At 55.6% G+C, this 22,704-nt stretch overlaps 1 protein-coding gene across 3 annotated transcripts in view; it reads right to left on the minus strand.

The window, feature by feature from the left end:
• Window positions 1-22,698, minus strand: part of ARHGAP26 (Rho GTPase activating protein 26) — a 113,521-nt gene extending 90,823 nt beyond the window's left edge. For 2 of the 3 annotated variants that reach the window (XM_027682607.1, XM_027682608.1), the window contains exons 1-5: window positions 22,505-22,658; window positions 3,951-4,046; window positions 2,926-2,987; window positions 2,474-2,545; window positions 1,195-1,296 (exon numbers count right to left, since the gene is read on the minus strand). In XM_027682607.1, coding sequence (XP_027538408.1) covers window positions 1,195-1,296; window positions 2,474-2,545; window positions 2,926-2,987; window positions 3,951-4,046; window positions 22,505-22,658 — 486 coding nt within the window. Of the gene's footprint in view, window positions 1-1,194; window positions 1,297-2,473; window positions 2,546-2,925; window positions 2,988-3,950; window positions 4,047-22,504 lie in introns of all 3 variants that reach the window. The other variant, XM_027682606.1, reaches the window with a different exon arrangement.
• Window positions 22,699-22,704: the final 6 nt, after the last annotated feature.

Raw genomic sequence — 22,704 nt, forward strand, 5'->3', positions numbered from 1 at the left:
TGCACACATCCCACACACAGCCACTGCCTACATCCTGCACACATCCCGCACACAGCCACTGCCTAAATCCCGCACACAGCCATTGCCTACAGCCTACACACATCCCACACACAGACACTGTCTACATCCCACACACATCCCGCACACAGCCACTGCCTACATCCCGCACACATCCCGCACACAGCCTCCACCTACATCCCGCCTGCATCCCATACCGCATCTCCAGGCAGCCCCGCAGGGCCAAGTTCTGTCCAGGGCACAGGATCACACCTCTAAAAGCAACCGTTGTACCCTGACAGCCATGAGTGGATCCTTCCCTCACTGGACAGAATTCCTTCCACTCCCGTGCCCTACATCAGTATCTCAAACATGAACTAAACCAGGGGTTCAGAGGGTCATTTAAAAGCCATCATCCCCTGGGACACAGGGGTGCTTCCATATGGGAAGTTATTTACAAGCCCAGAGGACAAAGCCAGCTTACAGGCATATCTGCCTGGAGTCTTACCCCTCCTCAGCCTGTTTTGGTGGAAGATGATTACCTGTGCCACAGGTATTTCTGCTCTCAAGTTCCAGCTCTGCTGGGCATTGTTCCATCACCTGTGCAGGAGCCTTGTGCCCACGAGTGCCCCCAGTATGGGATCAGGAGCACACCAGCACTGTGCCCAAAGGCAAGGACACGCATACTGAGGGGACCAGCTGCAGCACAGGGAATTTCAAACTTGGAAGAAATGACTGAAAACTCAGTGTAGTCATCCAGTAAGAGCATTTGGCACCGCAGCAAACCACGTCCTGAGTCAGGGATGGCTCCTAAAGCAGTTTAAGGCACTAAGCCTGATCCCTCCTCCCCTGGAGCCCAAAGCAGCACAGCCACTTGCAGAGAAGGAGATCAGACATCCCTGATTTGTGCTGGCATACGGGAAGCCTGCAGCAGAACCAGTTCCCCTCTGTTACACTCTTTAATTATAAACCCTCTCTCCTTTTTGATTGCTATCCATTTTGGGATCTCTCTGATTTACTCACCAAAACAGCTCCATTCCCTTTCATTAAGGAAGAGGGGAAAACCCAGCACTCGCAGCCAGAATGATGGAAAAAATGAGTTTGCAGTCAGGAGAACCATTGTTATAAGCTGGGTAAGGCATTCAAAAAGCTCTCCACAGTGACAGCCAGACATGAAAACACAGAGGTTGCTCTCACCTCCTGAAGCTGGGATTCTTTCTTCTTAGAAGACAAGTTCAAGTGCTTTTCTAGGACACCACAATACTTCTCAGTCTCCTTGTCATATTTCTTTTTGGCGTCCTACAAAACAGAACAAAATGTGTGACACTGAACACAACGGCACCGGATTAGCCGTGAGGACCCAGTGCGTCCCTGCATCACACGGCAGGACAGCACATCCCAGGTGGGAGTTAACATGAGACAGGACCATGGCCTGGGGGCATCAGCTGGAAGCAGGTGAAGCTGCTTTTATCTGCCAGCATCAGGTAGCTTCAAGAAAGCAGCTTATGCTTCCAAAATCCAAGGCTTGGGGGAACCCCTCTTCTACTCCTGGGGCCCAATGGTTGGTAAAACATGCAGACCAGGCCTGGTCCAAAGACAACAGTGAGGAAAGTGTTTTTGAACCAGAATATTACCACAATTTCACATCCCACCCCTGCCAATCCTTGCAAGAGCTTCTCCCTCGTGTCACTCAGTACTATTACACAGTATGGCTGTTTATGGCAGGAGCGTTAAAAAAGGATGTCAACTTCACTTTCTTTTGTACCCCCATCCCAACCAGGCAATCCCAACACACCAGTACCAAATCCATGCTGGCACCTGCTCACAACCAGCTCCCTTCTGGAGGATTCCTCTTTGCCTTTTGTTTTCAGCTGCATGAGGCAGGGCAGCACTGCTGGGCTGGGCACCCCGCTGCCATGCAAACGCGGCCCCAGGCGCTGGCATGAGCTTCTTGCAGGCAGCAGCAGGTTGTTATAACAACAGAGGAGCCATAGACAGTGGTTTTCATTTCAGAACAAAGGCAGGAAAGAAAGTGGGGGGGTCAGGCTGTCTCACAGCCACTCTCAGCCACACTGGCGCTTCCCTGTCCTGCCAGAAGCCGTCCGAGTTCCCGTGCAGCCACCCAGCGACACACCGGGGCGGGGAGTGCAGACCAGGGGGTTTGGGTGATTGGGAACCACTCCAAGAAAATCCTAATTCTTGCTTGGAGTAAGGAAAAAGTTCACTTCAACTGGAATGTGATTTTTTGCCCTTGGCATGTTATTTGGTTGTGGGTGAACTCAGAACACTGAGGCTCTTCCCGGGAGCTGGTTCATCCCCGTGTCCCTCCCACAGCAGCACATCGCCTCCTCCCGTGCCTGTGCCCATCCCTGCAGTGTGCCAGGTCCTGGCCACCTCTGTGGCTATCACTGTGCAGCTCTGGGCTCTGTTCCTCTGCCTGAGCTGGGGCTCCCAGAGGGGACAGTGGGTCGGTTACCTTGGCGGCCCCGATCTGCTCCTTGCGGAACTTCTCCAGCGGCGTGATCAGCACCTCACTGGCATTCTCGATCTGTGGGCAAAGACAGACACAGCTCTGTTGACCTGTGCTGCTCAACAGCCTTTCCACAAAAACCCTCCCACAGACACCCACAGGCCTCACCCCTCTGGCTCTGCACTGGCTGAGGGGCTTGTACCAAACCTGTGAGCACCCCCAACACCCGCACTGGCCATTTTCCAACAGCGAGACTCCATTTCTGATGCTTTTCAAGTGTTCCCCTGCCAAGGCCACCCTCCCCTCCCTCTGCTTCCCCTGTGGCTCTGCCATGGGCAAGGGAAGGAGCATTGGGGTGGCAGCCACTGTCACCTCAGTGCCCGGGGTGCCACAACAGAGCTGTGGGCAGCAGCAGCGGTGCCACGACCCCCTGCTCCCGGGGACAGATGGGGCCGTACCATGCGCATCCGCTCGTCCTCCAGGTTCCGCAGCACCGTGGCAAACTCCTGCAGAGACTTGGCTGGAAGGGACACAGTCAGCATTTAACATTCAATTTTTAAAGAAAGAGAGAAACTGAACAGGGTTTTTTTTTGTCTGTCTGTATTTTGGGGGTTGGCGGTTTGGGGGTTTTTTTTATCCCCTTTGCTCTCTCCCTAGAAAGGTTCCAGCTGCCTATGGAATCAACCGGCAGCAGAGCAACCCCAGGACCATGTTCCCACTTCCAGAGAGCAACACCCTCACCTCGAACCTGCCCTAGCCAACAGCTGGTCACTGACCAGCCCAATGGCGCAGCACTGGCCTCGGCTACACCCAGGGCATGAGGGGCAGCTCACCAGCACAGGGACCTGGAGCCAGTGAGGAGCTATTTCTGCTGAGACTGGGCACAAATAAACAAGTGAAGTTAAATCAGGGCTAAAGCTCCTTTGCTCTCCTGGCTCCAGACGATGTGCACAATAAGCTCTAAAAGTCCAGCTGGGGCAAGGGCAGGATAATGGGGAGGGAAGCGGCTGAAGCTGCTGCCCTGTGCCAGGAGAAGCTCTGTGGTGGAGCAAGGCCCAGCTCAGGGAGCACTGCCAGGCTCAGCACTGCTGGTTCCCACCAGCACAGGGCCCTGTGCTCCTGTAGCCAGCAGTGAGACTGCTGCTCATCTGCTTCAGGTCACAGCCCCTCGCAGTATATCAAGCCACAACCACATCCAGATCCTGCTCTCCAACACAAAACGTCCAGATAATCAAGATGGTTTCAGATGCAGGCAATCTTCTCTGTTTCTTACCTGGCAGTGACAGATTTAGGCCAAAAAGCAACAAGTGATTCCCTGGGAAAGGCTTTGCTAACGTTAAACCAGGAGGAATATGCCATTTTCAGAGAACAGGAAAGCACACAAATTCCTGGACCCCTTGGTGTCCTCACACGTGTTTCCCCCGCTGTGCCCTGCTCAGGGATCTGGAGTGAGGTCCAGGGCACCAGGAGCACCAGGACTCACCTATGCAGATCTCATCATCTGTTTCAGCGTCGCCGATGCAGCGGAATTTGAACTCATTGAGGGAATCCGCGAACTTGCGCTTGGCGGCCGACAGGTCTGTGAGAGAGGGGGAGCAGGGAAAACAGGGCAGTTAGAAATGGAAAAGTACCCCAACAGCAGGATACAGGCAGACACATAATCCCAGCTGGCAAACACCCACAGAGGGACCCATTCAATGGGACCCTCAGCACCAGAGAAACCCCCGAGCACTGCCCTTCTGCACCCACCCCAGGGACAGCGCTCTGTGGGGTCCCTGTCAGCAGCCTCCAAAATACCCTAAAGTAGATAAAACCTCAGAATACCATGAGAACACCATGGGAGCCCAGGCACAGAGCCATGGGGCAATGGCACATGGTGACATACAGTGACACTGCCCTTCAAGAGATGGCACTTCTGCCAGGCTCCCGGTCCCGCTGAGGGAAGACATGCAATAATGCAGAGGTTCATTCTTTCCAAGCTGCAGATTCTCTCTGGGATCTGGATCCTATTAAGTTCTTACTCACAGTGACCTGAGTGGATCCAGGACTGGCTTTTCGAACCAGCCCCGTAACCCAGCACACACAAACACGGTCTCGGGCACCGTGAGGCCGCTGGCTCCAAAGGGAAGTTGTAGCTGCCAGCACTGCTGGCGTTAGGAAGACACAATGTTCAGTCCCCTGTGCATTTCTTCACTCCAAGCCCAAAATTCAGTGGTTTTTTCCCCCCTTCCAAGCACCGGTGGAAAACGCCTGCACACAAAGGCTGTTTCCTCCTCTCAGACACCAACAGCCAAGAGATAACCACAATAGCATCCAAGTGTTTTGCTTTTCCCATGGGATAAGGGAGTTGGCAGCTTTCTCCAAGCATTAAAGCTGTTCTCCCAGTATTCCTGCTGACAGCCCTGGGGCTAATCCTGCCCAGTTCAGTCCTGGCTGCCTTCGCAGCACTGCTTCCTAAGGCAGCAGAAAACCACCAAGCCACGGCAGGCAGGGAGAGGGAAGGCACCGGGAGCTTTCCCAGTGGAAAAGTACAGAGGGGGGCTTCTCCAAGAAGAAGGTTCACACGTAACAGGATTTGCACTTTGCTCCCTGGAGGATGGAATGAGCACAGCTTACACCCTGCCAGTGCCTGGAGCTGCCAGGAATCTCCATCGGCACCTACAGGTGCAAGCCGTGTGTTTTTTGGGGGCAGCTTCCCCAAGTGCTCCTGCCAGGGTTGAAAAGAGAGACTCAGGGGGTTAGAAGGTTTGCTCCAGCTCTGGGGCTCAGTGAAGGGCACTGGGACAGCCCTGGGCAGCTCTTTCCACTCCCCACCATGGGCTCATGCTGGTGCTGGGGGGCTTGGGGACTTTCACCCTGTCCCAGAGCCGAGTGGCCTCCTGCCTCCTCTGGAACAATAATGAAGATGACGTTAATGACTCAAGGAGCCACTTCCTCCCCTGCAGCCCCGTGCTGACCAGCAGCCACCAGCCACACTCTCCCCACATATATTGTGGCCTCCCTGAGCCCTTGGCCATGTTACGTGTGACACATCCTCACGCGAACCCGACCATGTGACACCCCTTGAGCCCACTGCCAGCTGGGCAGGACCCCAGAGCCGGAGGCTGCTCCAGCACAGGGATGAACACCCAGGCAGAGCCAAGCTCCCACAGCCCAAGGCAGGGTGGCCATCCCTCCTGCTCAGAGTGAGGATGAGGTTGAGGCTCTGGGATCAGGCATGAGCCAGAGCGAAGCCGAGAAGCCCTTGGAGCCAGCAGCACTGACAGCAATGGCCCAGGGTGCTTATAAATAGGCAAGGGAGAGGCAGGGGGAGATGGAGATAACTCCTGGTGCAACAGCGATAAAGGATAAAATTAGCAGCAGGATCGGCCAAAAATGGAGAGAGGGGCACCCATGCCTGCCCTGTGGGGCCCTGTCGTCCTCCCTGGGACACCATCAGACCCACCCACACCCCAGCATCCCCATTTCCTAAAAGCTGGAACCTCTCAACTACATTTTGGGGAAAAAACCCTCCAGTGGAAGCTGGAATGCATGGTGAGAGCAAGGCAGCCCCCCCACAGGCCAGGTCAGCTCCCGTGGGTTCTTCTTTTCCAGGGCTGTGAACAAGCAAACCCAAAATCCTACAAAGGCTTGACAGAAACTTCTGCTTCCTCTCATGCACGGGTAAAACCACCCGGACACTGCACATGAGTCACAGCCGAGCTGTGCCAAGGGCTCTGGAAGTTTTCCTTCCAAGTTCTCCACTGGCTTGATCAGTCAACCACAACATCAGGGAAAACCACCACAAAAAGCCTGAAAAATCATTCTGCCTGAGCGACACAACCAGCTCGGGTCGCAGTTCTCCTCCTCATCTTCATCACCTTCTATGGCTCTCCCTTCGGGAAAGTCCACTTGACAGGAAACAGGCACACACACTACATGCCTGAGGTCCAGCTGCACAGCTACAGCAACTAAGAATCTAAATAAAATGCCCTTTTAAATGTGATGCATCCTCCCCATCCACCGCATCCTTGACAGTCACAGCATCCTCGACATCCACCACAGGAACAGCAGGAAGGAGGACGGTTCCCAGCAGGACAGAGGGCAGCAGCCTCACTTAACCCCTTTGCCTGTCCCTCCTCTCTCACACCCAGCTCAGGGGTCACCCCACATTCCTCCTCCTTCTGCAGCCAGGGAGCCAGGTAATTGCTGGCTGAATTCCTGTTCCAGCCATACACTCCCAGGCTCCCTCCAAACCCAGCTGAAGCCAATGCTACTCCAGGCCCCAGCAGCCCTGCAAGGGATCAGCAGCAAGGGAGCACCTTGTGCTCCCTCAGACCCTCCTCCTCAGCTACTGAGAGTCAAATCTTTCTTGGAAGTGGTTGCTGTGGAAGAGGATGTCAGACAAGGAGCCTGATGTGGTTGGTTTTTACATAAAAAGCCCCTTCCAAAGGAATTTGGAACTACTGGAAAAGGCCGTTTCTAGAAGGAAGATGTGATTTCACAACCCTTCTCCATGGGTACAGCACCCCAGGCGCTACAGGGATGACCCCATCACAGCCAGGTTCACACCCAGCACCCTGGGAACAACAGGGATGACCCCATTCCAGCCAGGTCTACAGCTGGTGCTGCAGAGGGGCAGCCCCAGGGACACACTGCTGTGAGATGGGTCAGCTCTGCTCCCCAGGGCACAGGTGCCAGATCTAACATGTCCCTGGTTCAGGTGACCCAGCACATGGAGCCTCTACCACTTTAAAGGAGTAAGTTACACCACAGCCTTGCCACAAGCCACTCTCTCCTGGTCACTGGCTTCCAGCTCCTTCCCCAGCTTTATTCCTCAGCTGGACACCTCACCTCTGTGCAACACCCCTGTCACACCTCTCTTTGAGTGTTTAAAACTTTTTCAGGCCTTTCCAAAGGGAACAGAGGTAAAGTGTGCTGAGAGCCTGGACAGATAAAGAGCAGGAGCAGTTCCCTTAAACCAAAACTCATAGGGAGCAGAGAAGAGATTGGAACTCCTCCACCTGCATGCTCTAGATGGACAGCTGGGAAACGTGACCCAGGACACAGAGGGGAACTGCAACACAGCAAAATGAGATGTCAAGAAGACAAATGCCTGGTCCTGCTGCCTGGTCCCGTGTTGGAAAGATCAGGTTGGCCAGAGAAAAGTGAAACTGCTGGCTCAGAGGCCAGGGATCTCCCCACAGCTGACTCTGCAGCCAGTTTGCTATGTAAGCTGGAAAAAGCAAAAGGCTCAGCTGGGCCCAGGACAGGGGCAGGAGCAGCAGGATGCCGTGAGTGGTTCAGGTTAAAGATAAACTTACTGCTGGGTCTGACCATGAAGGGTTAATGCTGCTGCAAAGGGGGAGCAGAGGATGCTGCTGCAAGGCAAGCTCCAGGCTCTGGGCTCTGACAGAGGCTGTGCTCACACAGAGCAGGATTTCTACACTTCCTGCAAAGAAAATTGCTTAATAGCCTATATTTAATGTTCAAGTGGACAACAGGAACCAGGGCTCCTGCCCCTTCCTTCCCCCGTGGCAGGGAACAGCAGGAACAGCAGGCTCAGGCTGCATGTCCCCTGCAAGCCCCCACAGAGGGACAGGAGGGTCCCCAGTCCCCTGCTCCTGCCAGCAGTGACACTACCTGTCCCCATCAGCAGCCCCGTGGGCCCAGGTAGGTCTGCCCTGGGAAACAGCCCAAATGCAGGAGCCCTGAGAGAGCAGATCTGGGGGTCACCACCAGAGACCCCCTATTTGGTTGCAGAGAAAACAGGACAACAGTTGGCCACTCTTTTGGCACCTCTGCAGCCCCACAGCTCCCCAGCCATGCAGCCAGCACAGAGCAACCCCATGGCAGGCAGGAGCCAGCCGGGATGGGTAATCCAGGGAACAGCTGCTCTAATCAGCAGCCAAAACAGCCGGATTACAGCCCGCCAAGGGTGCTTAGAAAGCAGCAATATGGTGTCTATCCCCACAGTGAGCACCCTGCGAGTCAGGGCTGCCAGCACAATGTCAGAGTGAGCCACTGCGGGGTCACACAACACCTCCCGGTGCCCAGGGATACACAGGGATGGGGGGTTGGGAAAGGTCAAAGCTGGGAGTGGCCAATTGGACCTGACCCATGGATGCATGCAAGCACTCTGCATGGGACACTGTCCAAACCTGGCCCTGCAGTTCATGCAGGAATCCAGCAACAAGCAATTTGTGCCTAAAAATCAGCATTTGCAGCTGCCAGCATCGAGTTTTACCCTCCAGTCCCAGCCCGTGCTCTGCAGGGGTTGGCACCAAACATCAGGGCAGCATCGTTAAACGCTTCATTTGCTCCAGAAGGTTTAAATCCCCTCTCTGCACTTCCCAGCGAGGTCAGCAAAGCCCTGGTCCCATGAGACACCGTGGCCCTCTGGACCCAGCCCAATCCCTGAGTCCCTTCCATAGAGAATTAGCACTGATTTGTTTATTAAACAACTCCACTAGGCGGTTGGAGTTAATCAGTGATTTAGGATGGGACGGCAGCTGCTGGCAGGTTCCCCCTCTGAATCATCGTTGAGTAAATACATAAACCCAGATGGGAAGAGCCTACCCCACCTCCAGTGCAGCTTCTGCCGTCATGTTCCCACACAAAAGCCCATGAAGAGGCTGCCCTGGCTCAGCACACGTCAGACATGGAGCTCTGAGGGTGCCAAAGGCAGCGAGGTGACCCCAATGACCGGTGCAATGGGCTCAGTCCCTGCAGTCACCCCAGGCAGAACCCTCGAGGTGGGGAGAACATCTCTTCCATGGCCCCACACCGCCCCCAGACCCCATTTTGGTCCCTCTTCCACACACACAGCCTCTAGCTGAAGGGCAGTGCCAAGCCTCAGCTCAATGGCACACACACAGGGAGGTCAAACCCCACTTTCCCAAATCCCAAAACCTAATTTGTATCATGGAAAGTATACAAACACACACACCCTACGAACCAGGGAAAAACCCAGAACTGCTCAGATGTGCTAAAGTTCAAGAAAAACTGAATGACCTGTCCAAGATGCCCCAAGGCTGCCCCAAGATGAGCTCCTGCCCAGCCTTTCCGTGCAGCCACGGGAGCGCCCAGCACTGCTGCCGGCCGAGGCATCCCCGTATGCCTCCCTTCACACACTCAACGTGGCTCCATACGGCAACACGTTTGCCAGAGGGACAGAGAACCCTTTGTGGGCTGAATGGCACCATTGACCAGGCTCAAATAGCAGATCAGATTTGAGTAACATGCTGAAGACATGAATTATATCCATGGTATTTTAAGAGATAAAGGTTCTGCGCTTCATGAAAAACAAAGTTCTCCCTTGGAAAGGACTGCCTGGCTGCACAGTTAAAATTATCCCCTGCTGCCCACCAGCCCAGCACCCGGCCACGTCATCGTGCCACCCCCAAATCAATAATGTTTGGAGTTATCTTGGGAGCTTTGCCAGGCCAGGACATTTGTGCAAAGCTTCCCAATATTCCTGATGAAAGGCACTGAAGATCCAAAGGAAATGAAGCCAGGACTGTCAGGTCCTGAGCTGCCAGCTCTGCATGTCCAGTGTGACATCCTGCAGTGGGACCAGGGCTGCAGCAGCACAGAGGTGAGAAGCTGCTCCCTTTGCCTCACGCTGCTACGGCCACCCTTCCATTTCCCCATGGTTTGAGGAAGCTGATGGTCAGTCAGAGCCCTCGCCCTTCTGCTCCACTTCTCCACCCTGTACCAGCCCTGGACTTCCTCAGGCTCTGGAGCCCCAAGCCCAGTGCTGAGCCTGCTCTGCCTCAGACACCCAGAGCAAAGGTCTCACTGCTGCTCTTCATCCTTCCTGTTCATCTTTTCTTAGCACTTGTCCATCACTTCCTATTGCAACAAAGCCCCAGCAGCCACTTTCGTGACTCAGATCCTTATCTCACAGAGACGCTGCAGAAGCCCAGCTCATGCAAACAGCTCTGCCTTTCCCCACTCACAGTGTCGCCAGGATTGTGACACTGGTGGGAGAGAAACTGGACCAGGCAGTAGGGACAGGTTAACAAAATGAAGTGTCCCTGACCACTGCCAAGGGTCCCACCTGAAGGGACCCTCACTTCAGCACTGGGCATGTGAACCATCAAACCTCTCTATCCCACAAGGAAAGGAAAACGTGGGGAGACTCCCATCTGTCCTGCATGGAAACTCTGGATGATTTTCTCTACTTGCCCAAACAGGATTTTTCAGCAGGAACCACTCCAAAGTGAAGTGCTCTGTTTTGTGCCCAGCAGAGTCTGGCCCTGGCCCAGCTCTGCATTAATCAGGTTATTTTGATGAGCTGCAGCAGCTCTCGGCTCAGGGACATGGGGGAGGGTGGACAGAGGTGATGCCGGGTGGGGATGAAGGGCAGCCATGGAAGACAAAATGTCCCGAGAGCTCCCGGCGCAGGTGTCGGGTCGACACAGCACTGCAAGCCAGCCCTGCCTGCAGTCAGGACATGGAGGAACATAAAACCCGTAAATGATGCAAACTAACCCCGGAAAGGCTTCCCATTCCTGGAGAGGCTGAGGAGACAGATGTCTGCAGCTGCAGGAAGACACAGCCTAACGTGGGTCCTCGCTCCCAGCAAGGAGCAGCCAGACTTGGAGAAACACAGGAACCTGCCAGAACCCTGCCAGCAACACTGGGAACTGCTACAAGATTCCCAGGATGGCCCTGGAAGATAAGGGGCCTGAAGCCAGGTACTGCCAACCTGGCAGGCAGCTTCCAGGTTGACCATCACTGTGTCAGGAATCAGCACATCGGATCAGCACAGCCACCCTCTGACTGCCCAGCACCAAGTAGAGCTCTCCCCGCCCCCTGCCCAGGGGGTCCTGGTGCTCTGCATGAACATGGCAACATCCCAGTCCTCCCACAGCCTCCAGAGTATCACCGCCCACAGTTCCCAGTGGATCACAGCCCATCTGCCCCCTGGGACAGGGGTAGCATCACCCAGGTGCCACCCCCACTCTCTTGAACCAGCCCTGGACACGGAGCATCTCATGTACTTAGCAGCAAAACAAAACAAAACGGGATTTCTCCACTTCCCCACCCAACTCCATGTCTGGCACTTTTCCCTGTGCTTATTTTTGTTCACATCCTGGTGTTGTTTTATGACAGAGCCCCCCGTCCCGTCCCAACCAGCAGAGTTTGCTGGGCAGGTAGCCAAGCATCGGAGCAATGGGAGCTCAGGTGGGAGCAGGCAAGGTCTCTGAATAAAATCAAATGTAAATATTCACCACTCCAAGACAGAGAAGGGATGCATCCAAACAGCAAACATGGGCAACAGTTTAAGTGCCTGGAAAACATCAGGGACGTGGAAATGGAAAACTACTGCCCCAGTTGGCATTTCCACGGGCAGCCAACTGCACAAGTGAACAATGTGAGGAAGCAGCAGTGAAAATTCCTGTATCCCAACCAGGGCCAGGGATTTAGGCACAGCACTGGCTCGCAGAGAGAGATGGCAGACCTGTGGAGTGCAGCTGTCTCACTGCACTGAGCTGCCTGACCTGCAAATCCCAATCCCTGAACACTATTCCCAAAGCAAGGGGTTTGAATATCGCATTTACCCCACACCTGCACGCTGCCCCACTGCTGCTGCTCCAGGTAGGTTGTGTAAATGCCTTCAGCCTTACACCTGTGAGTAAAGTGCCTCCAAAAGCAGGTGGAAATGCCATGTTTTTCCTCAGAGCTCCCCATTTCCCCTAGTTCCCTCACTGGGGAGGGCAGGCGAGTCCGTGCTAGTGTAACACTGCCTTGATAACTATAATTTCTCCTCTAAGCCTTTTTCTCACTGTGCCAGGGGAGGTTCAGGTTGGACATTAGGAAGAATTTCTTCACAGAAAGGGTGGTCAGGCACTAGAAGGGGCTGCCCAGGGAGGTGGTGGAGTCACCAACCCTGGAGGTGTTGAAGCAATGACTGGATGTGGCACTCAGTGCTCTAGTCCAGGTGACAAGGTGGTGATGGGTCACAGGTTGGACTTGATGATCTTGGAGGTCATTTCCAACCTAAATCATTCTGTAATTCTGTGATTCCTCTCCTCTCCAAACCCTGGCACAACCTACAGGAAGGCTGCAGATGACTTTACCCTCGTTGCCACAATATTTCATCGACTGGAGCCTGGAATCACATTTCATTAGGACAGAATGCCCTGCCCGAGACAGCTAATCGATTTAGAGGACACTAATCCAGAAGAAATTTGCTCCTGACTGAGGCAATGCCCATTAGCAGAGCAGAAGGCCAGGCAGGGGTCTGGCTGGGAGGGGGGTCCTGGGACGGGGGGGCTATGGCAGAGCCCCCCACCAGGCATCGTGCAGGGCAGGAGCAGATGCCTCAGGCACCGCCCCACATTTGGATTAGTCTGTTATTAAACCTAATTAGTTAATAGGTGGGCCGCAGGGAGCCAGCTTGATTTCTCAAGGGGCAGGCACCAAAGAATAGGGGTCTCCAGGGGACAGTGGGTTGAAGAACCCCCATGGTCCAGGTGGGGAGGGGACCCACACCCTGCCCCTGCAGGCAGGACAGGAGGCTTTCCCAGCACATCCCATAGTTGGCCCATAGTGTGTGGCAGTGCCTCCCCTCTCTCGGGTCCCCATCCCAGGGGCTGTGCCCACAGCCAGGGCAGGGAAATGGGGTCAGCTCCCAGCCCCTCCAGAAGCGGTTCTGCACAACCTGCTTCCTTCTCCTCCCAAGGAGGCTGCGGAAATCCTTTTGTCTCCAGTGCTCCACCACGTCAGCTGTAAGAACAGGAAAAATCCCACCGTGCTCACAGGAACATCACTGGCAAGTGAGTCAATTTTTCCTGCTCTGGCAGGAAAAAAAATATAAATTAAAATCTCCAACAGAGCCTAGGGAGGCACGCAGGGTGAGAACAGGGATGCACAGCCCAGAGTGCATCATAGAATCATGGAATAGTTTAGATTGGAAAAGTCCTCTAAGTCCTCAAATCCAGTCGTTCCCCCCAACGCTGCCAAGGCCACCACTGACCATGTTCCCAAGTGCCACATCCGTACATCTTTTAAATCCCTCCAGGGACGGTGATTCCACCACTGCCCTGGGCAGCCTGTTCCAGTGTCTGATCACTCTTTCTGGGAAGGAATCACTGCCTTTAACCTGGGCTTTCTCCTGGAATTCATGGGAGAGACACCCAATGCTCTCCTCTGCAACGGTTGGATTTTTTGTGAAACATTGCTAAGCAACCAGCGCTCAGCGAGGGCATTGCTGTGGACAGACGCTGTTTCAGCTAGAAAAAGAATATAAAAACAGCAAAGGGACGCTGTGGCGGGCAGCATTACGGAAAAGGCACATGCCAGTTCATTTTACAGGTCACTCAGCTGGTGCAGAGAACCCTTCACACTTCCGTCATTATGGATAATGGAATAGCAGAACAGTTTGGGTTGGAAGGGACCTTAAAGCTCATCTGATTCTATCCCCCTGCAATGGGCAGTGACACTTTCCACTAGACCAGGTTGCTCCAAGCCCTGCCTGAGGGTCCAAACTGCAGGGAAGGGTGAGGAAGCAGCACCCAGGCCCTTTGCTGGCCCCCAGTCCCCACGCTGGCACAGGCAGCCCCGGCCCCCACACGGCATGGCTGTGCCCGCCGCTCCACGTGCGGGAGCCAGATGGTCCGGAGGCTGGTGTGCTTCCCACAAACTCCAGCTAGAAACCATCTTGGCATCACCGCAGAGACATCCCCTTCCCTCTCGGCGCCACAGTCCCCACACCACAGAGCATCCTGTGGCTACCATCCCTCCCCAGCGTACATCCTGCACCCCAGACATGCCATGACTCCCCAGCTCCCATCAGCAGGTGGGAGCGGAGTCAGAGCAGCGCAATTCCCAGTTTCTCCAAGCCACTACTGGGACCATCCTTGCTATTAAGAGCTTGGGTGATGCCCTAAAGATCCCACCTCATCAGGAGCCCGCAGGCCCAGGGTCACCAGCCGCTTGCACAGAGCAGGTGGAGGCACCTTTGGCGCAGGGAGCGTGCCAGGAAAACAGGGAAAACAGCCTCGTCTGCGCCGGCCGCGGTGACAGCCGCTCGCGTGCCCGGGGGAGGAGGAGGATGATTCACGCTGAAGTGAACAAGCTGTGCGGGTTTTGGTACGAGCTCCCCCTCGCTTTGCCTCCCCTCCCACCCACCTCGGTCACGCTACAGCTACTCATCACACCGCAGCTGAACCCAGATCCTTAAAAGTGATGGATAAAAAAAGGCCGAACCCGGCGATGGGTGCCTGGCACAGCCCGTCCTCCTGCTGTCCCACTGCTGAATGGTGCAGAAGGGGCCCAGAACACACCAAATCAGAACCACAGCACAGGCAGAGTTGACTTGGCCACACTGCCGCTGCCCCTCGGACAGGGTGGGGGGACTGAAGCCTCTCTGCTGAGGTGGAGGGATGCAAACCCCTGAGCACTCCTGCCCTGTTTTGTGCAGGGATGCTGCCCTGGCCATGGCAAGCCCATGCCTGGTCATGGGGTTCAGGAAGAAGCGAGAAGCACACAATTTTTTAGGGTGCCTGTGCAGAGAGGGTGAAATCAAAGGAGTTGATGGTCCCGCTCTGCCAGTCAGGGAGGGGGCTGGCAGCACAGCAAGGGCAGACATTCCATCCCAGCTACGGGCTCCTGTGGGCTGGGATCAGCCAGGAAAGCACCACGTGTGCCAACCTGCAGAAAGCATAAGGACACGCAGAGCCGGCACCGCCGCTGCCTCCCACCCTCCCCACAGCAACCATGGGAACGGCATTTCCTCACATGGATTCCCAACGTCACTCAAAGGAAAGAAAAAGAAAGGAAATCTAAAGAGCCCACTGCTTCCAGCCCATGTCCAGGGCACACAGGTGATGCCATGCACGCTGCATGCACCTCTCAGTCTGGCAGCATTGCAGGGAGAACAAATGGAGACAGAAGATGCAGCTGTGACAGCACACCTGCAGCCTTGGAAAAACAGTCTCTTGACCCAAATCAGGCAAATCTGCTCCATGCTGGAAGTGTGAGCAGGATGTAGCAGGTACTTAACTCCTGGTGCTGGAGGAACACTGGGACATCCAACCTGCCCCTTCGCATGCCCTTCCCCAGGACCATCCACCTCCAGCTCTGATTCACTCCCCGGACACTGGGGTGTGACATAAGGCTACACCAGCTCTGGCACTGCGGCAGTTCCAGCCCGTGCCTCTCGGAGCTGCTGTTTATTCCAGTCCATCCCCCTCCAGCCCAAAAGGCTGGGTTTAACCCGGCATGGGACACACGTTTGGTGCAGGTGCCATGGCCAGGCAGCAGCACACACGGAGCCTGCGGCTTCTCCGGGTTCCATCACCACACCAGCGCATCAAGACGTGCCCAGAGGTGCTCCGTGGCACACTCCCAATTAAGGAGATCTCCCAGCCCTGTTAATGAGCCTTCTGTCAGCATAATTTAAAAGATGTAATCACGACACAGCCTCTCCTGCACACTCAAACCCTTCCGCTCACCAGCTTCCCTCTCTAGCACTGCCAAGAGGCCGGATCTGGCTCCAGTTCAGCAGCTCATGGCATCTGTTTGGTGGCTACCACAGGACTCGAGAAGTCCACCCCAACTGGGAGCTTGGCTCCCACCATCAGTTCCCAAACTGAGGGGTCATGGCTGGGGCAGGAGTACCCCTGGGAGATGGGCGAGTGGTCCCTAGAGCTGCTGTGAGGAACCTCCAGCACGGATCACAACCACAGCAGCACACATGGGTGAGCCACTGCATCCAGGTAGGGCAAGTTTCCCTCTCAGGCAGAGCCAGGTAGGATAAGCATGCAGCCCTCTGGAGCCAGCACTGCTAGCACTACAATCCCTCCAGGGATCACAGTGCAGACCCACCATCACAAAAAAAGAGCATCTCCCAAGCAGGAACACATTCCTGTTGCTAATTTCCACTGGGGAAGAAGAGCAGGAGCTTTCAATTTGTGCTGAAAATGAAGCAGAGTATTATCACCTGTCCTACTCCTCATTTGAATAAAATCCCAGGCAAGCTATTAAAGATGTGGCTGCACAAGCCACACAGGTCATGCAAAAAAGAAGTCCTCTGTGCCTTTGGCCCTGCTGGCGCAGGACTGACTGGGCTGTAATCACATCCCTCTCCATGGCCCAAAGTATTCCCTACACCAAACGTTTCCCACAGGAAGGAAGAGGAGAAAATACATCCTGACACCATGGGGGAGCCACGTTACACCTTGGCTAGGTGAACAAAGCAGGAAAAATCAGAAGCAAATCATTTTACTAATCAAACCCCAAACCCACGTGCTTTCCCCCAGACCAGCCCTGCGGTTTGCTCACCTGGCCAAGGTGGGGGGAAAACCAGGTGGCTGTGGCCCACCACACTGGGGGTGCAGGCAGGGACTCCAAACCCTTCTGAGCACAGGGCAAGCTCTTTGGGCAACACTGGCTGCCACCACCCAGGGAGGGACTCGAGTCTCTTCCCGCATGGACGCTCTGGGAAATCCTCCTGTGCCGCAAGGCAGCAATTCCCCAGCTCTGGGAAGATGCCGCAGGTGACTCACCTTGGCCACCCCACACCCAACGCTGCTTGTGGGCTGCTGGCACCAAGCGCTCAATGGCAGCAGCCAAACATCAATTCTCACGGCACAACTGGAGCAGAACCGAGTGCCAGCGGTCACAGCAACCCAGCGGGGGGGGTTACTTTTGCACAACACTCCTTTTCCTCCAAACATGAGCCTGCAAAGTCCAGGACTCTCCTGGCCAGCAGCACAGCTCTGAGCACTCATGTTTGCACCTGCACAAACAGGGAGCTGTTCCTGGGAAGGCCAGACCTAAACCTCTGAACTTTGATCACTCCACTCCTCTGTGCAAAGTGGTGGGAAGGTTTGGGCTTTGGGGACCAGAAGGGCAAAAAGGATGAGAATAACCTACGATGGGCTTTGGGTTCCTCCTCCCCAGTACCAATGGGGCACAAGGACCAGTCACTCCAGATGGACCTGGATTACAAAGCAGCACAAGACAGGGCATGTCCCCCAATACATTCAAGGGTTTTGCCCCTGCAGAGGCACACAAGGACATTTTGAGTGCACGGTACTCTGTTACAGTCTACCTGCCCTCTACCCACTTGAGTCAAGGCTCCCCCCAGACCCACTCGCCAGGGAGACCGAGTGTGCTGAGCCAGGGGCCGTGCAGAGCGGGAAGGGAGAGGCAGTGACAGTGGCAAAGTGGGCAACTGAAGGTATCGGCCAGTCTGAAACATTTCCTTATCACCCGCCTAAGCCTTGTTTGTGTCAAAAGGGAATTAAGTAAACACTGAGCAAAAGTTTCACTTTCGTTTCCAGGCTGTTGCACAAGCAGTGCCAGCTCCGTTCACTGCTGCCCCACAGCCATGGGCACAGCTCTGGGTATGGCATTGCCACTCCACAGCCATGGGCACAGACATTTTATAAAGGGTTGATTTCACCAAGATGCTGCTGAGATGTGGAACAGAAACCGTGTGCAAGAACATCCCAGAGCTCAGCACACCAACAGCACCAGCAGGAACTGCCCCACCGCCCCACTTCACGTTTTAAGCTGCACAGCAACCCCGGAACTGGATTTGTCCCAGGAAAAACCCCACAGCTGCAGCAAAAGCCCTGCTGGCATCACCCGTGGTGGCAGCACAGGCCACCACCACCACCCTGGCACGGTGCAGGCACACAGGGGTCATCCCGGGGGGCAACTCATTAAAATCACACCTTGCAGGCACAGAAGGGCGACCACACTTCTCAGTCAGCCACATGCACCAGCTGGAAACCTCAGCCAGGAGCAGGGGCAAACCCCAGCTGCTCACTGCAGCCGGCATGGGACAGGCTGGTGGAAGGCAGAGCTGGCATGAGACCTGTGAGACAGTACCACAGTATCTGCCCTGGGAAGCCAGTGGGGCCAGAGAAGCCCCAAGCTGCTGCAGGATCGAGGTCCGCCCCAGCATCATCCCTTTCCCGCATCCCCCTTTGGTCCTGCCCCTCCTTACTGCCAGCCACAGCTCTGTGGTGACCCAGACAAAAAACAGCCAAAGGAAAAGTGATCCAAAACACCAAACCAGCCCAACTTTGCCTTTCGGGGCACAGGCACCTCCGCCCTTCCCATAGGAGCCCAGGGCATGGTACAGCCCCTGAGGGTCCAGCCCTTGTGCCCTTCGTGGGGAGAGGGTTCACAGAGCCGGCCCCATCCCAGCCCCACCACATAAATGAAATTGCAGCCTCTGCCATGGGAGTGCAGCAGCAGCCGGGGCGTGGACGGGTTCGGTGGCTTCAAATTAGTGCCTGGGAGTTGGAAGAAGCAAAACAAACCAGCAGAAACGTGGCAGGGCACCGGGCTGCGCCCAGTGCCTGAAGGGGGTGACAGCCCCATTGCCATGGGGACATGGCGCCTGGCAGGACAGGGAGACAGGGAGGAGGAGGGAGAGGAGGAGGGTGCCCAGCTCAGCCCCCCGATGCGGCGTGGGGGAGGCGATGGCTGGCAGCCACCTGCACCCCCACTCCTCCATCTTTACATGTGCTGCTCATCTTCCAAAGCAAGCTGCAGACATCTCTGCACCACCATCTGGGCACCTGGACTCCATATCCCCCTCCATGGAAGCAAAAGGACTGGGATGAGCTGCTGGCTGGGACACAGTTCCCTGCCTGCCCCTTTCACAAGCACAGGGACACACAAAGGGACAAAATACTTCAGCATCCCTGCTCCTGCTGGTCACCACAGCTTCTTCACTAGAGAACGAGTTTCACGGCATCCAGGCTTCGAGTTCATTATTTATGTCACACTCAAAGTCTTTGCATCTGCAAAACTTTCTGAATAATTTATGGTGGTGGATCAGGAAGGAAGAGGGACACGTTTTGCTGAAAACCAGGTCACTCCGAATACCAGCCAAGCAGCGAAGGGAGACAATGGAAACGGGTACAAAAACTCACTGGGGAGAAAAAAATCCAACAGCATTTATCTATATACATATACACACACTCCAGAGATGCCATTGGCATGTGAAGACATTTAGCAAGACCAGCCCTTCAGCAAATGAGGATCATTTTCAACCTTCTAAATTTATTTTTTCTCTAAGGGAAGGATAAAGAGCTGTGAATCAGTCCCATTTCCCTCCGTAGCTCATGAAGGGCAAAAGCAGGGCAGAGCAGCCCCTTCACCAAACCCTGGCAGAGACACTCTTACATGTCCTTATCCAGTCTCACCATCCCTGCACACTGGTGTTGGCATGGGAGCTGCAAGGGGCCAAGCAGCAAACGGGAGAACACTCCTATCCAGCACTGCCAAGGGCTCTTCCCCCCTCCTGCACCTTCTCCCCACCACAGCCTGTCCAAGCCACCCCTCGCTGATACACAAGGAGTTACGTTCCCATCACACCCGTCTTAAAACAAAGAGGATGTGAAATGTTCAGCAAAGGCAAGAGGAAGGAAAATGAGCAAGGATATTGCCAAGACCTCACGTAACTCTCATTTCAGGCCACCATGCCGTGCCAAGGGCCCAGACACCCTCCAAACTGCTCGCTCCGAGGGTAGCGTGCTTTGAGCTGGGGGTCTGCTGCTCCCTGGGCCTGCCTGGCTCCACATCCACATGCCACGACAGCTGAGGAGCAGCATGCAGACAAAGACAGTCAGAAAAGGTCACCATGCCCAGCAATGGGGAGATGAACAATTTGGAGACACCAAAGAAAAATAAAAGCTGGATAAGAGATGCAAGATCCGGTCACGGCCAGGAATGGCCCCAGATACCACCTGTACTGACTGACAGGGGTGACATCCCCAGCCCTGAGCCCTGAGACATCCCCATCCCCAGACATGAGAGCAACACCTAGCAACAGGCAGCAGAGCAGCTCCCTACTCCTGCAGCATCTCCATCCCTGCTGACGGATCCCAGAATGATCTGTAAGGGCTCATGAGACACATCAGACCTTGGACCCAATACACTGAGGGTAACACACATGGGGAAAGCTGGGACAGATCCTGTCCAGTGCCAGGTCCGCTGAAGCAGTCAGAGGCATCGGAGCAGCCGCTCAGCCAGTGAAGTCGCTCCTACAGCAGCAGAAGGATGTACAGACTGGCCGAGCATCCAGCCAGGAAGGGGACACCCCTCCCCAGCCTCCTGGGCAGTGCCCTGCCCCACACACCCCCAAACCTTCCCCCAAAACGCCCTGCAGACCGTGCCACACGTGCAGGGGACATGTTGCTGATTCACATTCCAGCAGAACCGGTGTTATTCCTGTCCCTGCAGCCTGGGCACCCATGGAACAACCCCCTGGCCCCATACAGGAATTAAGGGCTAATCCAGGAACGCATTCAATAGAGGCTACAAAACAATTCAGCCATAAAAACATCCTTATCTCCGGAGGCCGGAGAGCATTCTTCCTGCCCCAGTGCAGCAGCCTGGGGCGTGGGGCCGTGCGGCACGGCCACGGCCGGTGGGACAGGAGCCCACAAACAGCCACGAGCCCACAGGGGCTCACAGCACACTCCAAAATACCTGCACACAGAGTGACTGGGGCAAGGGCAAAGCCGGACCCCTCAGCCAGCACCTGCTAAACGTGCCCAGTGACTAAACCTAGAGCCGAGCACCTTCAGGACCCACCAGTAAACTCCTAACATGTATTTTCAATGAAGAACAATGCTGTAGGATTTGTTCTGGGATAAAATGAACACTCCAAGCAGGGCCAGGCACTGGCTGCCTTCAGCAAACGCTCCACAGCAGAATGCATCTCAGACCTCCAGAGCCATAAAAGTGACAACAGCTGTCAGATTTGGGGTTTATTTTAACCCAAAATGCCAAGAATTGGTACAATGGGAGTCCATGTAACCCAGATGTTAGCAGCTGCTACTCCAGAGCAGGGGAACTACACCCACAGGGCTTAGTGTGAGATCAGAAGGGAAGGGAGCAGGAATCAGCTCTCCCAGGAATGGACAGGGTGGTGGACTTGGCCAGATCATCACCTGCCTGCACATCCCAGGGCAACACCCCTGCCCCACAGCCCCACAATGACCCTGCTGCGTCCCCAAGGCTGGGCTGGGGTGTCACAGGTGATGCCACAGGGGCTCCATGGCACAGGTGTCTGTCATGTGTCCCTCTGTCTCTCCATGGCACCGACCAGGGCAGGCTGGGGAAGTGCCCTGTGATTTGGGCCAAATAAACTTAAAAAAAGGAAAAGCCCCAAATAAGCCTGTGGGGGCAATAGCAGGAACAGAGACGCAGCTCAAGGAGCAGCCTACCCACCACGGCACCCCAAAGGTACAGCCCACCCCACCATGGCAGGGGGTGGCCATGCAGAGATGTCCCCAACCCCAGCTGTGGGAACAGGAGCCAGCCCAGCCTGGGCATGAGGGAGAACAAGGATGCTGCCAGCCACAGGTGAGGGTCTCCCCAGCCCTGGAGCCACAGCCTGCATCCCCCTCCAACCCAGACCCCACCACGTTAGTTTGCAGCTTTGCCCCCCCCCCCCACCTGCACTTCCCCATTGGGGATGGAGGGTTCAGCCCGGTCAGAGCCACAGTGGGGGCACCAGGCACCTCCCATCCTGAGCAGCGAGGTGACGGAGGACAACTGGAGGGGTGGGCACAGCACCAACCCATCACCCAGGCAAACCACTCCCAAAGGATGCAATTGCTGAGGGCCACGGACTGGGAGATGGCAGACCAGGACTACTCAAGTCCCATGACCACGCACATCCTGGTGGACCAGGACCAGTACCAAACATGTCCCAATGGACCATGCTCATGCACATCCTCATGGACCAGGACCAGAACCATGCACATCCCGAAGGATCCATCCTGATGGACCACACATATGCAGACAGACTAGGACCAGGACTCAGGACATGTCCCCAGCGACCACGGCCAGGCACATCCTGATGGATCATGCACGTCCCGCTGGACCGGGACCAGGCACATCCCAGTGGCCCAGCCAGACCACAACACGCAGGGGGGACAGGAGTGGGTGCAGGTGGCCCCCGATGGAGCAGAAGCCCCCAGCCCGGCCCGGGTAGCGCGGGGCACAGCGGGCGGGCCGGGGCTAGGGGAGCAGCCGGGGGTCGCGGGGTCCCACCCCCGGCCCCGCACTTACTTTTGAGGGCGGCGACGAGCGACTTCCCGTCCTTGATGAGCTCCTTGATGAACTTGTTGGTCTTGTCCAGCTCGGCCTCGTGGGAGCGCAGCCGCTCCCGGAACTGCGGGCTGTCTAAGCAGCACTCGCTGAACTCCAGCGCCGGCAGCCCCATGCTGCCGGGCACCGCGGGGGGAAACCGGCAAGAAACCGGGAAAAAA

Source organism: Neopelma chrysocephalum, unplaced genomic scaffold (genome assembly GCF_003984885.1).
Source record: "Neopelma chrysocephalum unplaced genomic scaffold, ASM398488v2 Primary Assembly neopelma1_63, whole genome shotgun sequence".
Classification (NCBI taxonomy): Eukaryota; Metazoa; Chordata; class Aves; order Passeriformes; family Pipridae; genus Neopelma; species Neopelma chrysocephalum.